The sequence below is a fragment of the Thamnophis sirtalis genome, unplaced genomic scaffold (genome assembly GCF_051295495.1).
Source record: "Thamnophis sirtalis isolate CommonGarterSnake01/CBP01778 unplaced genomic scaffold, rThaSir2_p1.2 scaffold_9, whole genome shotgun sequence".
In the NCBI taxonomy this organism is placed as follows: Eukaryota; Metazoa; Chordata; class Lepidosauria; order Squamata; family Natricidae; genus Thamnophis; species Thamnophis sirtalis.
Genome location: NW_028261389.1, coordinates 76,198,503 through 76,217,168, shown reverse-complemented (window position 1 = coordinate 76,217,168; position 18,666 = coordinate 76,198,503). Strand labels below are relative to the sequence as shown.

The following is an 18,666-nucleotide window of genomic DNA, read 5'->3' as shown; positions in this document are numbered from 1 at the left end:
CACCGCGGGCCCGTCCTTCACTGTTTCTAGGGAGGCCCCGTGGGCCAGTTCTAAGCACCCCTCGGGCCGGATCTGGCCTGCGGGCCTTGAGTTTGACACCCCTGATACAGCAGATACTAGCAAAACCTAACGCGGTTTTGTTTTTCCAGAATAGAGGTATCAAACGCAAGGCCCATGGGCAGCATTCGGCCCCGCGGGTGCTTAGATTCGGCCCGCGGGGCCAGTCTGGATCTAGGAAAGGACCAGCCCACGGTGGCTCTGCTAGCAAACATGGGGCGTAGGGGTACCACACCTCCACTGGGGCTCCAGGCTTGTTGGCACAGCCATATCTTAAGGCCTTTCGAAAGGTCGAAAGGGTGGGAATGGATCAGGGGTGGGTTGCTGGCCAGCATGGTTCACCTAAACCTAATAAACTAAACTAAACTAAACTAAACTAAACTCTTTCTGAAGGCTGCAGAGCTGGTGTCCAACATTCTTCTCATGGGAGCAATTTCTAAAGGTGAAATTACACATTGTTGGGGAAAAAAGCTACTACAAGCACAAAGAACTTTATATTTGTTCCTGCTATTAAAGCTGGGTCTAATACTGCCTTAAATGCTCATTATCCCACACATAGCTATTTATTCTGTGCCTTGCCAGTGCCCTATAAAGTGGGAGTCACGACCCTCGGCTGGTGGGGTGTCAAAAAAAGGCAAGATGGCACCCAGAATAACAGGATGGCACCTTTTAAGTGTCTCCCAAAGGAAAACATCTTATTAACGTCAACACAGGCCGAACAGTTTTTTTATTCATGTGTTTGACGTCCTGTTGGAAGAAACGTCCTTCTGGGTTCAGCTCCAAGGCGGGGAGAAAGACACTGGAAACATGGAGGCTGCTTGGAAAGATGGTTTAATGGTGGACAGGACCACGTGGTTTTGAGGTCCTGAACAGAAAAGGGGGATCACATGCGTCCAGCTTCCAGATGTTGGGTGAAGAAGAAGAAAGAGAGAGAGAAGAAGGTGCTTGCTGGGTTTTTATACTCTTAAGATGCAGGGGCAACTCTCTAGGCTGTGTTTTGAGTCCAAGTTTGATTGAGTTTCCAGATGCCATGTGGTGAGTTTCTGTAGAAGGCTAGCCCTACCTTTATGATGTAAACATTTGGATTATAATTTCGGGTACATATAAACTAATTTTTTGGAATCTAAATGCCATTTATAAATCTTATATTAGTACCGCTTTACAAAGCTTTAGTAAGACCACACCTGGAATATTGCATCTGCTTATGGACACCGCATTGCAAAAAAAAAGATGTGGAGACTCTGGAAAGAGTGCAGAGAAGAGCAACAAAGAGGATTAGGGGACTGGAGGCTAAAACATATGAGGAACGGTTGCAGGAACTGGGTATGTCTAGCTTAATGAAAAGAAGGACTAGGGGAGACATGATAGCAGTCTTCCAATATCTCAGGGGTTGCCACAAAGAAGAGGGAGTCAAGCTATTCTCCAAGGCACCTGAGGGCAGGACAAGAAGCAATGGGTGGAAACTAATCAAGGAGAGAAGCAACCTAGAACTAAGGAGGAATTTCCGGCGAATGAGAACAATAAACCAGTTGAAGAGCTAGCCTTCAGAAGTTGAGGGTGCTCCATCTTTGGAGGTTTTTAAGAAAAGATTGGGCAGCCACCTGTCTGAAATGGTATAAGATCTCCTGCTTGAGCAGGGGTTGGACTAGAAGACCTCCGAGGTCCCTTCCAGTTCTATTCTGATTGATTGCTTTGTAGAGAAAGCTTTTATCATTCCACTAGGAGTCACTGTTGCGGCATTAAAAATGTCCTTTTAATGGCAAGAATATTTTACCACCCATCATTCTATCCATAGCAAGCATTTAGAAGGTCAGGTAGTCCTCAACGTATAACCACAACTGAGCCCAAATTTAGGTAATTAAGGGAGACATTTGTTAAATGAGTTTTGCCCCATTTTACGACATTCCTTGCTATCGTTGTTAAGTGACTCACGGCAGTTGATCAGCTAGTAACCCGGTGGTTAAGTGAAACTGGCTTCCCCATCGACTTTGGTCTGTCAGAAGATTGCAAAAGGTTATCGCATGACCCCCGGGGCGCTGCGACCGTCATAAATATGAACCAGTTGCCAATCATCTGAATTCTGATCACACGATCAGGGGGAGGCTGCAAAGATTGCAGCTGTGAAAAACAGTCATGTCCCTTTTTTCCAGTGCCCTTGTAACTTCAAACAGTCACTAAATGAACTGTTTTAAGACGAGGACTACCTGTACGGTAGTAGAACTTCAAAACAGAGCCAGCACAATGAAAAAGGAGATAATATTTTTTCCCAGATCTTGACGGTATTCTGGGCAAGACGTCCTAACACAGAAATCCTTGTTAAAAATAAACTGGCATGTTAAGTACAATTCAGTGTCATCTTTCCCAAGTCTTTGCATTGCCCAGGTTCGGGTCGATCCTGGAGCTCAGGACCTCGGACCGCACCTCGAGGTTCGGGGTAGCTGGTGAAGTATTTTAAGGGACAATCGGTTTAATGTCAGGGTTCCGAATAGCATCCAAAAGTAACTCAGAGTCCGAGGCAAAGGATTCCTCAAAGTTCCAATTGATGAAGAGAGCCATGTTGGCACATCTGGGAAAACCCGAATCTGAAAGCTTCCCGGTTTTCCCCACCCAGTTGAAAGTTCAAGTTCTTGCCCCCACACCCACAAGTCCATCCCATGGTCCAATCTCCTACTGCCATGCTGGCAGCTTCCACCCATCCAGATCCGGTAAGGTGCAGAGGTACAAAGACAAAGGATGACCTTGGCTTTCTGGAAAGAATGTTGTTATGGCTACATATCACCCGACTTAACTCAGCTTAACTTGAATTTAACTAACTCATCTACTTCGCTTGCACGCGCCATATCCACGTGCTCACGTTTGCTAACCGGTAGGGAAGGTAAGTGAATATCACCCCTGGGTGGCAACATAAAGTCGAATATCATCAGTACACAAATACTCAAAATAAACACAAAAGTCTAAACACAAAAGAACTGAAGTTTTCTCTCTTCTTAAAATTGCAGTTTATTGAGAATGAATTGCCTGATTACAACGTGAATTTTTCCCCTTCAGCCCTACATATACCCGCGGAGATTAACAAATCATGACAGAGATATAAACGTTTTAATACACACAAGAAAAAGGATGTTAAGTTCCTTTAAAATGACACGGACGACAGCTATTAAGAGCTGCTTTTCTGCAGCTCTGGTGAAGACATTTTGAATGCATGTTGAAGGAGATGACAATAATGATGTAGCTCAACAGGACAGCAGTAGTTAATTTTGTCAGAATGTCACACCTATAGAAATTTCAGGTGTTCTCTTCACAGGAAACCAAGGGAAACCACAGGACAATTTTTTGCAGGAGAAGAGCAGGCTGGGAGACGGTGTTAAATGTGTCATCAGTTTAGAGTTGTTATGTTGCCACAAATGATCCAAGTCCAATCTCTCTTGAATTCCTATTGCTCCAGAGCAGGGGTGTCAAACTTGCATCGTCACATTGCTGTCGTCTGATGTATCGCAACGTTTCCAGCATCCGCTAAACCGGGGGTAGGCATGGCCGGCGCGTAACGCATCCAGCCTGTGGGCCGTGCATTTTGACACTCCTGCTCCAGAGTAACTAACACAGAGGTGATAAATTGTATAAAACTGGACACATCACTAGTAGCTAAAATTATAAGGCTGTGTCTGACTTACTTTAGATGCGTCAGGCACGCAAATTCATTGGAGAAGGCACTGATGCTAGGAATGTTTAGCGGATTAAAAAGAAGAGACAAGCGAAGAACAAGCTGGCTTGATAACATCAAATCACAAATGAGCAACAAAGAAGCTGTGCTTGGCAGGGCAGCATGGCGAGCCTTTGCCTATAAAGTCACTAAGAGTCACGCACAACTGAACGGTTAAATCAGTATTACTGTATTTTTCAGGTTATAAGATGCACCTGACTATAAGATGTACCTAAATTTAGAAGAGGAAAACAAGGGGGGAAAAAGGTTTTGGCCACCGCACACCCCATTTTCTGCCCTTTGGGGGGGCTTTTTTCTGCCCTTTTCCAGCCTTTTTTCCTACCCATTTTCAATGCTTTTTTTGGGCCCTTTGTTGATGACTTTTGGCCCATTTGGGGGGCTTTTTTCAGCCCGTTTTTTTAGGCCTTTTTGAGCCCGTTTTCAAGGCTTTTTTTGGCCAATTTTCAAGGCTTTTTTCAGCCCGTTTTTGATGCTTTTTTTGCCCTGTTTTTTTAATTAAAGTTTTTTTATTTTTTTATTTTCAAAACAAACACAACACATAAAATCTTCCTTTCTTACATACTATAGAAAGTGTATCAGTTGGTTACAAAAGACTCTCGTGCATCTCTTCCACAGTCATCAAGCATAATTCATATTAACTCAAGTATTTTAACTCAGATATTTATACATGTTACTGTCATCATACCTCCATTTTCATTTGACTATAGTTGTTTAAACATTCTTCATCATAAAATATACCAAGATTTAACACATAACCACATACTGGCATTTCATTTACTATTTCTAATATCCTCCAATGACACTAAATCCTTATGTCCTATACTAGCTAAATATCCATAATGTTTAATAACAAAGTTTTCTATCCTTCTTTCCAAATCACTGTTTACAATTTACATCTCATTTCCTTATATTGTACCCATACATATACATTCATACATACATACATACATACACATACATACATACATGTTATTATCATTATCCCTCCTTTATTTGACTATATCCTGCATCATATCATTTTCCCCCTAATAATCAAGACTTAACTGAATTTAACTTAATTCTTTTTTTATTATTATTAACCTTTATATATAATCCAAAAGGGTTTTGCCCTGTTTTTGAAGCTTTTTTGTCCTATTTTGGAGGTTTTTTTGTCCCATTTTCAAAGCTTTTGTTGGCCAATATGGATGCATTTTCAGGCCCATTTTTGAGGATTTTTAGCCCATTTTTTCAGCCTATTTTTGAGGCTTTTTGGGCCATTTTTGAGGCTTTGTTTTTGGCCTATTTTTGAAGTTTTTTCAGCCCGTTTTGGAGGCTTTTCTTGGCCCATTTTCAAAGCTTTTCTTGGCCCATTTCAAGGCATTTTCAGGCCCATTTTCTAGGCTTTTTTTCAGCCTGTATTTTTCAAAAAAATTGGGCAAGAAAAAGCCTCAAAAATGGGTCAAAAAAATCCCTGAAAACGGGCTGAAAATAGGCCCGAAAACAGGGCATGTAGAGGCCATAAAATGGCTGGCAGGTGGGCGGGGCTTTGATCATATTCTGTCTATAAGACGCACAGACACTTTCACTCCCGTTTGAGAGACAAAAAGTGCATCTTATAGTCCGAAAAAGACAGTAATCTTCCTGTAAGAGTTGGCTTCCTGTTTCGGTCATTCAGAGGCATCCAGAACAGCTGTTATGTCTTCTGGGTTACGGACACCTGGTTCTGGTTTTTAAGCCTGATTTTGATATTTGGGATATATTTTGGGAGAGGGGAGGGGGGACCTGCGTGGGGGAGCGGGTGAAGGTGATCGGTTGCTGGCAGGTTCCCCGTTCGCTTTCTGTAATTTTAAAGGACTTTCCGTCCTTTTCTCTACGGCTGTTGGTTCGAGGTGATTTGGTCTCCTGGTTTCCTCTTCTCTTTGAAACAGGTCACCTGTCTGGTCATTCTTTGGAGGATTCATCTGCTTAAGATCTCCTTGATTACCGCCAGACTCAACCTCTGCTTTGGGTAGCTCGTTTTCTCTACTTTTTGGAGATCTCGGCTTCTGTTTGAGGTTCCCTTCACCGCCGCTAGCGGTAGACTCTGCTTTAAACAGACTGCCTTCGGCACTCTTTGGAGGAGTTGTTACTTGTGTGACGGAGTCTTTCACTTCCGTCATGGACAGCGCATTGGGGGTTTTCCATCTCCGTGCCCCGGATTTTGAGTTGTATTCATACACTTTGCCAGTGACTGTGAAAGAAACGATTCGTTCAAAAATTCATTTTCAGAGTGGAAGGGATGTGATCGGTGGTGGGATTCAGCTGGTTCGCACCGGTTCAGGCAACCTGTTGTTAAATTACCCCCCCCCCCAAACTATCAAAGTGGATACCGGGTGCTGCGCTGCAATGGAGAAATGGGCAATGGAGCAGCCGGGATGAGGGAAGGAGAAGGCTGCTTTCCGTCTTTCTTCTCCCTGCTCCTCCCCCCCCCTTGTGCTGCCTGCTCCATTGTCTGTTTCTTGCAGTGCAGCCCGCCAGGATCCACTTTGATAGTGGGTGGTGGTGTTAATTTAACAATCCTCTCGCCCAGGGTCAGGTTAGCCATCGCGGGAGGATCGTTGCGCATTTGCGGGGGAGCTAGAGGATAGGAATGGGCCATGCCTCCTACGCAGTGGTGGGATTCAAATGATTTAACAACCGGTTCTCTGCCCTAATGACTAGCTGGGTAGGTGGGGCTCGGTGGTCATGTGACTGTGTGGGCATGGCCAACTCAAGGTCACTCAGGTCGATGGGCGCTGCTTCGCCTAGCTGTTACAATGTAATAAGGGTTAACTGGAGAGGCAGTTTCGGTAAGCAGGGCAATTGAGATTAGGCTAGAAACAACACCAGAATGTTTCCTTCCTGCCTTCCTTACAGCCCTGTAAAGTGGGGAAAAAACCAAAAGGAGATTTCTTCCAACAACCGGTTCTCAGACCTGCTTAGAAAGTTAACCACCGGTTCTCCCAAATAGATACAAATTGGCTGAATCCCACCACTCTCCCACGTCAGGCAACCTGACCCTGGGTGAATCCCATCACTGGATGTGCTGGTTTATTTGATTTGCAATCCACCATAATCCTACCGGATTATCAGCAGCTAACAACAAAATATATAACACAAAACACCCGCAATAATGTTAAGTAATATAATCACCAATAGTAAGAACACCCCAGCCCAGTGGTGGGATTCAAATAATTTAACAACCGGTTCTCTGCCCTAACGACCATCTGGATAGGTGGGGCTCGGTGGTCATGTGACTGGATGGGCGTGGCCAACTCAAGGTCACTCAGGTCGATGGGCGCTTCGCCTTAGCTGTTACAATGGCAATAAGGGTTAACCGGAGAGGCAGTTTCTGTAAGTAGGTCAATAAAAATTAGGCTAGAAACAACACTAGAATGTTTCCTTCCTGCCTTCCTTACAGGATTAGCCCTGTAAAGTGGGGAAAAAAACAAAAGGAGATTTCTTCCAACAATCGGTTCTCTGAACTACTTAGAAAGTTACCAACCGGTTCTCCCGAATAGGTGCAAACCGCCTGAATCCCACCACTGCCCCAGCCAAACTAAAAGCAAAAACAAAGACAAAAACTAAACCTCCCTTTAAACCACCTTCTGAAATGGGACACCAAGGAGATCCAATTGACCTCAATGCAGGGGTGGGTTTCTCGCCCCATTCCAACCGGTTCGGTTGGAACGGGGCCGGCGGGTCCTCGTGCATGCACGCGGTGCATGCATGCGTACTAGCGTCTGTGCGATGTTCCAGCTGCTCCTGGAGTATCGCGCAGGCGCTGTATGCATCCTGCGCATGCGTGGAAGCGCAGAACTCGTCAAAACCGGGTAAGGAGCGCAGGCGGGCGGGTGGGCCCTTTGCCGTTCCCGGAAGTTACTTACTTCCGGGTTCGCCGACCAACCGGTTCACAGGAACCGCCGCGAACTGGTTGAAACCCACCCCTGCCTCAATGGGAAAGCTAGTCTAGAGAACAGGTGTCCTTGCAGAAAAGCAACTTCTCTGGGCGTCTCATCCTCCTGAGTGGATGATTCAAATTAAACACTCTTTCTGCAATGATAAAATTGACCCAGAATTTGCTTTTCCAAAAGGCACCTGAGCTAACTTGGGTTTTCTTTTTTCCTTTGAAAAACGTTTCGCTTCTCATCCAAGAAGCTTCTTCGGTTCGGTTTTCCGCAGAGCTGAAGAAGCTTCTTGATGGATGGCTTCAGCACTCGACTTTTCTCTTGAACAAATGTGTAGCGTTGCTATTTGCCTGGGAGGCCTACACCTCTCCCTCTAATCTTAAACGCTTTCCTTTCAAAACCGTTTTGCTCTTTCCCGGCCTCTTTGTAATACCTGGGTCGATTGCCTCTCCATCGAAAATTGTATTTAAGTTGGTCATTTCCTAAAAAGACAAACAAAAGGCTTACTTAGTACCGTTCATTAAAGAGATTCCACCACAAAACCGCGGTAGACAAAAGCGCGCTCGACGAAAGCGCGCATGTGACGTCATCACAGCGCGATGAAAACATCGCGCTGTGATCGATAAATGTAAAAATAAAGCGAAAACCTTACCCTAACCCCCCCAAACCTAACCCTAACCCTAACCCTTAACCTAACCCTAAATCTAACCCTAAACCTAACCGTTAACCTAACGCTAAACCTAACGCTAACGCTAACCCTTAACCTAACGCTAAACGTAACCCTAACGCTCTAAACCTAACCCTAACCCTTAACCTAACCCTAACCCTAACTCTAAACCTAACCCTTACCTTTATGTGAATCGGCTTGCTTTAATTTTATTTTTATTTCAATTTTTAATTTTTTTCGTCGCGCTGTGATGATGTCAAATGCGCGCTTTCGTCGAGCGCGCTTTTGTGGACCGCGGTTTTGACGGGTCACGCATTAAAGAAACGAGGAAAAATAGCTGACCAGCATGGAATCGAGGAGAAATCCTACAATCTGTGTGTTGGATTAAAACAGGGATGTCAAACTCGAGGGCCGCATCAGGGTTGTGTTTGATCTTGGGGGTGGGGGTGGCTTGGGTGGGTGTGGCCAGCTCAACGTCACTCATTTCGGGGGCGCCGGTACTGGTCCGAGCGCTCTGCCTGGGAAAATGGCTCCCGTGCTCCGTTTCCGGCTGCGACGGCGTCCTGCAACTCTCAGCCACCAAAAATGGAGCTTGGGAGGGCCATGTGTGGCCTCCCGAGCTCCATTTTCCTGGGCAGAGGCACGGCGGGCCAGTCCTTTGCTGGTTCCTGGTGGCCCCGCACCAGATCTAAGCATCCTGCAGGCTGGATGCAGCCCACATGCCTTGAGTTTGACACCCCTGGATTAAAACACAGTTAGCGTAAAATTGCTTACTTGAAGACAGAAAATCACAGAATTTGAGGGAATACTTTTTGGAGAATACACCAAGCTCTTTAGTTTCATGTTTAATTTATTTTCAAGTTTTCTTCTTTCATAAACATAGAAGATAACCCAAGAAAGTCACCATCTCGGAAACATGGCAACTAGAATGTGGTTTCTGCTTTAGGAGAGGGAGACTAGAAATAGTAGGAAATCTTATAAATTGGACTAAGGATAGGAACTTTCAAACTGGATGTAGAAAAACAAGAAGGAAGTGCAGCTCTAAACGACTTCGATTTCTGTGCTGCTTTTCACCATCAGCTATAAAAAAAACTATATTTTTTAAATAAAAAATAAATTGTCCAGATTAAACAGGAAGGGTCATAATAATTACAATTGCCTTTACAGGCTTTAATATGAGCCAGAATATATGTGGGCATCCTGATATACTAATCCTAAGTAGGCAAAGATTCTGATTATTATTATTATTTAAAAATTCTGTTTCAGGTTTAAAAAGCATAAAGTAAAGGTAAAGCTTCCCCTCGCACATATGCGCTAGTCATTCCTGACTCTAGGGGGCGGTTCTCATCTAAGTTTCAAAGCGGAAGAGCCAGCGCTGTCCGGAGACGTCTCCGTGGTCATGTGGCTGGCATGACTCAACACCAAAGGCGCACGGAACGCTGTTCCCTTCCCACCAAAGGTGGTTCTTCTTTTTCTACTTGCATTTTTTACGTGCTTTCCAACTAGGTTGGCAGAAGCTGGGACAAGTCACGGGAGCTCACTCCGTTATGCGGTCCTGGGATTCGAACTGCTGACCTTTCTGATTGACAAGCTCAGCGTCTTAGCCACTGAGCCACCGTGTCCCTTGTTTAAAGCACACTTACCCATATGACTTCTTGCTTTGCTTTCTTCTTTACTGTAGGAAAAAAAAAACACACCATGCTGTTTTTTTCTAAACCATTCACTTGTTGAAATGAACAAGAGTTAAAAGTATCCCGTCAAATTACATTCTTTATCGCAGGACGCCAACCTGAATTAAGTAGAACTTACTACATAAAAGCAGGAGTAGAAGAAGTGATACAGTCAGGTAACAAAATATCTGCAAGCCATCAATTAATTTCGGAGAGCTCCAAGGACTGCACGTTTCAAGCCTTATATTCCACATATAAGATGGTCCTTGACTTACAACCGGTCACTTGGCAACTATCCAACTATTCAACGCTATGGCAGACCTCCTAAAAAGTAGCTGTAAACTAGTTCTGAGGACTCCCCCAACAGTCATGTGACCACAATTTGGACACTTATTTGTTTGTATCCTGATTTTATTATTTTTATAAATAACTATTATCATATTTAATACTCTTTCCTCCTTCTATTTTGACCATAACAATCATCCTGTGACGTAGGCTGGGCTAAGAAAGAGAGTGACATGCCCAAAATTACCCAGGCATCTTTCGTGGCTAAAGTGGGACTAGAACTCTCCGTCTCCTGGTGATTGGTCCAAAGTCTCCCAGCTGGGTTTCATGGCTAAGGTGGGACTAGAACTCACCATCTCCTGGTGATTGGCTCAAAGTCACCCAGCTGCCTTTCATGTCTGAGAGTACTTGAACTCACAGTCTCCTTTCCCTTAACTCAGGAGTGGGATTCAGCCAGCTTGGACCGGTTCGGGCGAACCAGTAGCTCTGACGATCAGCTGAGAGTGAACCAGTTCGCTCCAACGATCAGATGGGCCCGCCCGCCCCTGCGCTTTACTTCCCTATATCCTTTCAGCTGCTTAACATGGCAGAACGGACTGCTGCGTCTTAGCTGTGTTACTCTCCAAGCAGTAACGTTGAAGGTACATTTTGGTAAAACTGCGCACGCACGCATGCGCAAAGCACGCGATCACCAAACCAGTTGTTGAACCGGCAGGATACCCACCACTGCCTTAACCACTAGGCCAAACTGATTCTTACTTGGCGACCATCATGCATTTACGTCCATTTGCAGTGTCTTGTGGTCATGTAACCACAATTTCCGATATTTTTGCTAAACAATTTCAGCGTTTACTTCTGGTTTTCAGTTAAAAAAAACCACCCCAGAGCAAACAGTGAGTTCACTTAATGACTGCCACAAGACAAGGTCATAAAATTGGACCAATCCCATGGGCAACCTGCTTTACGGCCATCATGGCTTAGGGAGGCTCCATTACAGTCATAAATCAAGGACTACCTGTATTCTGTTCTATTAGATTTTAACCTCTGTGATTCTAAGTCAAACTGCCACTAAAATCATACTTTGAAAACATAATGAACCAATTTTGTTGTGTTTAAGTACAATGACAGTAAAGATTATACTTACAATGTCTCTTATTAACAATGGGGCCGTGTTTTAAGAACAAGGAAAGCAAAGAAGAAACCACATACCTGGCACGTCCAACCTGTCATAAATTAAAAAAAAAATTATTATTATTGCAGAAACGATCATTAAGCAATACAGTAAACAAAGCTGAATTGAAAAGCTACGGACAGCAATGACTTTACATTTTGGAGGGGAGTATTGTGCCAATCTCGTTAAGAAATATGGATTCCTCATGTGAGCCTTGCAGAACAAAAGGACACACAGAGATTGTATTATAATTGAGTTATTATTTGCAGGTTTTCTTTAAGCTACTTGATGAGAACCCAGATTGTTGGGGGAAATATGCTGGCTGTTGTGGTCCTGTCCCCCATCAGCCGAATCAGTGGAGGAGGAGGAGAATCCCTGCGGGGAGTTCATTCCAGAGGGCCGGAGCTGCCACAGAGAAGGCCCTCCCCCAGGTAATAGCCAGGTGGCATTGGCTGGTAGATGGCACCCGGAGGAGGCCAACCCTGTGAGATCTAATGGGTCTGTGGGAGGTAATTGGCAGCAGGCGGTCTCTCAAGTAGAAGTCCCACCCTAGCTCTGGGGATAAAAGGCAGGGGGCGGAGGTGAATAGATGTGGCAGACCCATCTCCCGACTGGAAGGCCTTGTTAACCTGCATTTTGCCGGGGCTGCCGGCACTCCTAATTAAAGGAATCTTTGAGTTCACTTCAGAGGGTTTGTCGTGTTTGAGATCCTGGGACAGGACACTGAGTCTGTAAACTGCTTTTTCAATTTTAAAACTTAGACCAGTGGTCCCTGATCTTTTGGATACCAGAGACCGGTTCCGTGGAGAGAGGTTTTCCCGCCGACCAGGGGGTGTGTGTGGTTTCATGGGCCGCCTGCATCCCATGGATGGGGCTTCGCTTGTTTGCACGGCCTGGTTTTTGGCATGTCGTCGCCCCCTGCCAGTCCACGGACCTGGGATCGGGGACCCCTGTCTTAGAGAGGGCTGGAAAGCACTGTGAAGCGGTACATAAATCTAAGCGCCATTGCTACTGCTACTTACGACTTCGTGTCCGCTTTGGGTTTTGGTGGGCAGCAGGAACGCAGGTATTTTGCCAGCAAAACGGTCAGATAGCTGAGGAACCCCAGTAGCAATAAGCTTCCAAGGAGCATGAAAAATGGCACATACCAAGCCGATGAAGCATAGACGTTTTCTTTGCTGGTCACAATGGTCACACCAGGCTTGTAAGGGGGAAAAAAAGGGGGGGGTTGTTGGAAGCAAAATAGTTTCCCTAAATGGGTTCTAAAAAACAAAATTAAAAACCCAGCAGTCTCAAAAGAAAAATAGCAATAGCAATAGCAGTTAGACTTATATACCGCTTCATAGGGCTTTCAGCCCTCTCTAAGCGGTTTACAGAGTCAGCATATTGCCCCCAACAACAATCCGGGTCCTCATTTCACCCACCTCGGAAGGATGGAAGGCTGAGTCAACCTTGAGCCGGTGAGATTAGAACCGCTGAACTGCAGATAACAGTCAGCTGAAGTGGCCTGCAGTACTGCACCCTAACCACTGCGCCACCTCAGCTCTTAAAGAGAAATCAGGAGTCATTTACAACATACAGTGCAAGGACTTTAACAGTCACTGCGTAAGGGTTCACCGACAAATGCGCGCTCGACAAAAGTGCGCCGACGAAACCGCGCTGAGAAAACCGCGAGTTCTAAATCGTGCCGACGAATGAGCGAAGCGCACCGACAACAGCGGCTGACAAAAGCGCGCCTTCAATAAACAAATAATAACTGCGAGTTCTAAACCTAACCCTAAACCTAACCCTGAACCTAACCCTGAACCTAACCCTTACCTTAACTGAAATCGTTCTTTTGTGGGCACGGTTTTGTCGTGCACGCATTTGTTGGGTCACGCTGTGTAAGAGAAAAGGACAGAAGCCTCGAGGACTGAAACCATGAACAACAGCCGGCAGGCAGGAGACACAAGGAGAATGTCTTAGTTTCACAAAACATGGCCATAATCTCAACTGGGATGTTGTGAGCATCCCAGACTAAGCAAACTCCCCCCAAATGCTAGAACAGTAATGGCTAACCTCTTTGTCCTTGCGTGCCAGAAACGCACGCGGGCGAGTGAACGGCAAGTGCGGGCGTACCCTCACCCACAATGCAATGCCCCCTGCCCCCCTGCACATGCGTGCATGACCCCCCTATGCTCCCCCACAACCCACGCATGCGTGCGACCCCCCCCATGACCCACTGCCTGAACAAAATAAAATAAATGATTGATTATTGTTAATTTTAATTGAATTTTTTTAATGTTATTGTTAATCTTAATTGGGTTTTTTGGGGGGATATTCTATCTAATTTTTTTAAACTTTGGAAATATGTGGGTTTTTTTTAATGTTGTACGCCACCCTGAGTCCTTTTGGAGAAGGGCGGCATATAAATCCAACAAACAAACAAACAAACAAACAAACACTGTGCATGTGCACGACGCCCCCCTGCGCCCCATTTTGGACTTAGCAGGGCTCCCTGAAGCCTCCTGGGACCAAAAATGGGGTGCATCCCTGCACTCCCCCTGCATGTGACCCTCTCACGCATGCTCATGCAACCCCACCCCACATCTACACATGCATAGCAGAGACCCAAAAATCAGCTGGCCGGCGAGAGGCGCGCACACATGCACGGTGCAGCTGAGCTGGACGACGTCTCGCGTGCCCGCCGATTAACACTAGGCCAGCAATCAAGTGAACAATACCGCAATAGCACTTATATACTGAACGGGTAGTAACTTGGCGGCCCGGGTTGCTGGAACCAGCAGAGGCATGGTGACCCAGGGGCGTGGTGACCCAGGCCTGCCACGCCCCTGAACCAGTTCTCCCGGCAGCGCCGTAGGCACCACCATCTTGTTTTTTGCTTCTGCGCAGAGCAATTTTAGTGGTACTGCGCATGTGCGCACATCGTGCATTAAGCGCAGCACCCGTGCGCGGTGTGCCCCTGAACGAACCACCAGTAGCGGCTGCCGGAACCCACTCCTGACCTCACCCCATTCCTAAGAGGTCCGTAAAGGGGGCGTGCGTAAGCGCACCAGCGTGCCTACCGTCCCTGTCCTACTGTCCTATTTACATGTCTTCATTTCTTCCTTCATGTCCATGTTCACACTTATACCCGCTATCTTGTACATGCTTGAGAAAACTAAACAAAATAACAACATCATGATGACAGTCAATAAATCGATAAATAACTCCCACTGTCAACATATTACTTCCATCCCAAATCATGACAGTATAAAAGCCCAAACTTACTGTGGTAGGAATCACCGTGGTTGGATCCGGAATCACTCGGATGGTCAGCTTTACTGTGCCGTTTTGAACATGGACTGAAGTCCTTTCAGCACTTGATAACAGATTATCATCTGTTACGGAAACCTGCAGCCGGTATTCCCAAACTTTGTCTGTTCCTGACGTATAATCGAATGGGTTGGTCAGGACTAACCTGGAGAAATTGGAGCCGGCCTTTGGCGAGAAGTCAAAATGGTTATTGACGTTACCTAAAAGCAGAGCCAAAGACAAAATGGGTAAAGATAAATGAGGTTTCATTCACTGGAAGAGGGTGGATAGGACGGATGGTTGCAGGAACTGGGAATGTCTACTCTAGATATGGTGGCGGAGCCTTGGTGGCGCAAGGGTTAGAGTGCAGCTACTTCTGCTGACGGCTGATTGCCAGCAGTTCAAATCCCACTGGCTCAAGGTTGACTCAGCCTTCCATCCTTCCGAGGTGGTCAAAATGAGGACCCAGATTGTTGGGGGCAATGGGCTGATTCTGTAAACTGCTTAGAGAGGGCTGTAAAGCACTGTAAAGCGGTATATAAGTACTATTGTCCTTCCTTCCTTCCTTCCTTCCTTCCTTCCTTCCTTCCTTCCTTCCTTCCTTCCTTCCTTCCTTCCTTCCTTCCTTCCTTCCTTCCTCTCTTATTCTCTTTCTCATTCGTCTTCCTGGTGGCACAGTGGTTAGAATGTCTATTGCAAGCTAACTTTGCCCACTGCCAGGAGTTTGATTCTGACCAGCTCAAGATTGACTCAGCCTTCCATCCTTCCAACTCCGAGGTGGGTAAAATGAGGACCCATTTTGTTGGGGGCAAGAGACTGACTCTGTAAACCGCTTAGAGAGGGCTGGACAAAGCACTGTGAAGCGTTACATAAGTCTTATTGCTCTTGATAAGTGCTAGTGAAGAGAAGGACTTGGAGTGACAGGACAGCAATCTTTGAATATTTGAAGGGCTGTCACAGAGAATGTGGAGTCAACCTGTTCTCCAAAGCACCTGAGGGCAGGACAAGAAATAAGAGGTGGAAAATCATTAAAGAGCAGTCCAAACTAGAATTAAGGAGACATTTCCTGACAATGAGAACAATTAATTGTTCCATTAATGAATGGAACGGCTTGTCTCCAGAAGCTGTGGATGCTCCATCACCAGAGGTTTTCAAGAACAGCGTGAAGAATCATTTGTCTGGAATGCCATAGGGCCACAGGTGGCAGGCGGAGCACTCTCTGTGGAAACGCAAGCCGTCGCCCCAGCTCAGCTCCACCACGCATGCGTGAGCGCCTCCCGCCAGCAAGCTGATTTTTTGAATCTCTGCTGTGTATGCGGGAGATGCGTGCATATGCGCCCGGGGGTGGGGGGGATGCATACATGTACAGGGGGAACCCAGAGGGCGCAGCGCCTTCTGTGCCCTGTTTTTGGTCCCAGGAGGCTGCAGGGAGGCCTGCTAGGCCCAAAATACGGCGTGCGGGAGTGTGTGTGTCGCACACGGACGAACAGGGGGCGAGGGAGCATGGGGGGGTTGTGCACGCATTGCATTATGGGTGTGGGCACGCACACACACCCTGTCATGTGTGTGCACGCTTTCAGCATGCAAGGACAAAACGGTTAGCCATGCTATAGGGTTTCCTGCTTGAGCAGGGGGTTGGACCAGAAGTCCTTCCAACGTTGTTATTCTGCATATTCTGTATTTTGAACTAAATTAATCCCCCAGTTGTTAAGTATTGTAAATATGTGAGAACAGTTTATGGCCAATTAGAAGCTGAGAGAATTTCTCTATCTTCCTGAACTTGATATAAGCTCAAGCCGATCTTTTAACTCAGCTGTTAACTGTTATTAAACTAACTTTTTTAAAAAAAGCTGCTTAATGTGAACCAGATTGAAGAATTTGAAGACTGTAGGTTGACTGTATAAATCAAATCAATAAATACAATTAAGTTTGTCATGCACGTATCCCTGACCCAAGTGTCAGTGGCTTTTATAGTTTCCTGCAGGTTAAAAAGGTGGTAGGTTAGAGATAGCAAACCATTTTTTAATCTCTCTCTATAAAAGCCAAATACAACTCACTCATCACGAAATCTCCAGAACCGTAAAGCCTACAGACCTGAAATTTGGCATGTATGTTCCTCTTGGCTCCTAGGTGCTCGCTAAGAAAGCATTTTTCAAAATGACCATCAGATCATTAGTATTTCAAATCCAGTAATTAACACGCTCTGATGCTAAGGAGTTCTACTCCCCCTCCCCACCTGGAAAGAACTCTGTTCCAACTGCCAGTTGCCTTATATCAACACGCTCTGGTGCTAATTAGGTAGACATTCTACTCCCCCTCCCCACCTGAAAAGAACTCTGTTCCAACTGCCAGTTGCTTCACATTCCGTTACCTCAGTTCAATCTGGCAGACATTCCACTCCTTCACTCAGGAGCGGTCTGGGGCTCCTTACAGTACTAAAGGTTAGTACCTCACCAAAATGTCTACACCTTCCACCTATGGAACTGCTTCTGGACTCAAGGCAGCGGGAGTCATATTCCCTTATGTGTTTCAATCGCCGACTACCACTGAGTCAACGGATTGAACCGGAGTGAACCGGATTTCTCCTGCATTGCCCGATCACATTGTTTCGTTGTGAAGCACAGCTATCCAGCTAGTTACATATCAAGTAATTCTTGGCAAGTATGAACAGGATGAACAATAGCCCTCTCGAGCAAACTGCAAGTTCGGATTGTAGGGTCACCTCCTGCCTTGAAAGAATTTCTTTTGGTGTCGATACAAATAAATACATTTAGGGAGCGTCTTGCCTTTATTATTTTTACAACGAACTCAGGTCAAAATGGCAGCTGTGGAAGAGGGAATTCTTCAAAGTAAAACAAGAAAGTAGTCCAGCTGCCTCTTGAAAAAGCACCTTTGGGACGGCACGTGTTAGAATATATATTCTACCGGCAAGTAATGACATAAGATATTCAAAGTATGAAATACCTGACGTGATAGTATAGCGGAACGACTTTGGACTTGAATCCCGATCCACGCAGGTAATACTGAAACTATTAATAATGCCCAAACTTAGATCCATGGGCACTTCCAGCAACTGTCCATCAGGAGTGCATATGGGTGGTTCATCGTTTACTTCAAGAATATTTATTATTACCTAAAGAAAGATTTGAAGAAATATTTGAAGGAACGGTGGTGGTGCAGTGGTTAGAATGCAGTATTGCAGGCAAATTCTGCCCACAGCCGGGAGTTTGATCGTCGCCGACTCAGGTTGACTCAGCCTTCCATACTTCTAAGGTCAGTAAAATGTGGACCCAGATTGTTGGGGGGGGGGGCATATGGTGACTCTGTAAACCGCTTAGAAAGGGCTATATAGTACTGTGAAGGGGTATATAAGTGCTATTCCTTCCTTCCTTCCTTCTTTCCTCTCTTATTCCCTTTCTCATTCTTGTTCCTGGTGGTGCGGTGGTTAGAATGCAATATTGCAGGCTAACTCACCACTCACTGTCAAGAGTTCAATCCTGACCGGCTCAAGGTTGACTCAGCCTTCCATCCTTACAAGGTCGATAAAATGAGGAGTTAGTTTATTGAGGGCCATAGGCTGACATTTGTAAACTGATTAGAGAGGGCTGAAAAGCATTATGAAGCGGTATATAAGTCTGAAGAGTGTAGAACACCCAGTCCATGGACCGGAACTAGCCCAGTCTGGCACTAATTTATTATTGAACGTTAAATGACTAGATTCTTGTGTATAGGCAGGAGCAAGAAATCTTCTTAACTAAATTATCTAAACTAAATGATACTAAATTATATTTGGGTTTGCGGAAATACCATCCCAAGAAAACATAAACATAAGATTTGAAAGAGACACCTACAATAACAGAAAAAGAAAGGGAGAGAGGAGGAGAGGAAAAGGAGAG

At 45.5% G+C, this 18,666-nt stretch overlaps 1 protein-coding gene across 1 annotated transcript in view; it reads right to left on the bottom strand.

Moving 5' to 3' along the window:
* Nucleotides 1-12,476: 12,476 nt before the first annotated feature.
* CDHR3 (cadherin related family member 3) overlaps nucleotides 12,477-18,666 on the bottom strand; it is a 31,523-nt gene continuing 25,333 nt past the window's right edge. The window contains exons 14-16 of the mRNA XM_087723065.1: nucleotides 17,735-17,903; nucleotides 14,747-14,991; nucleotides 12,477-12,677 (exon numbers count right to left, since the gene is read on the bottom strand). Coding sequence (XP_087579191.1) covers nucleotides 12,495-12,677; nucleotides 14,747-14,991; nucleotides 17,735-17,903 — 597 coding nt within the window. The 3' untranslated portion in view covers nucleotides 12,477-12,494. The remainder of the gene's footprint in view (nucleotides 12,678-14,746; nucleotides 14,992-17,734; nucleotides 17,904-18,666) is intronic.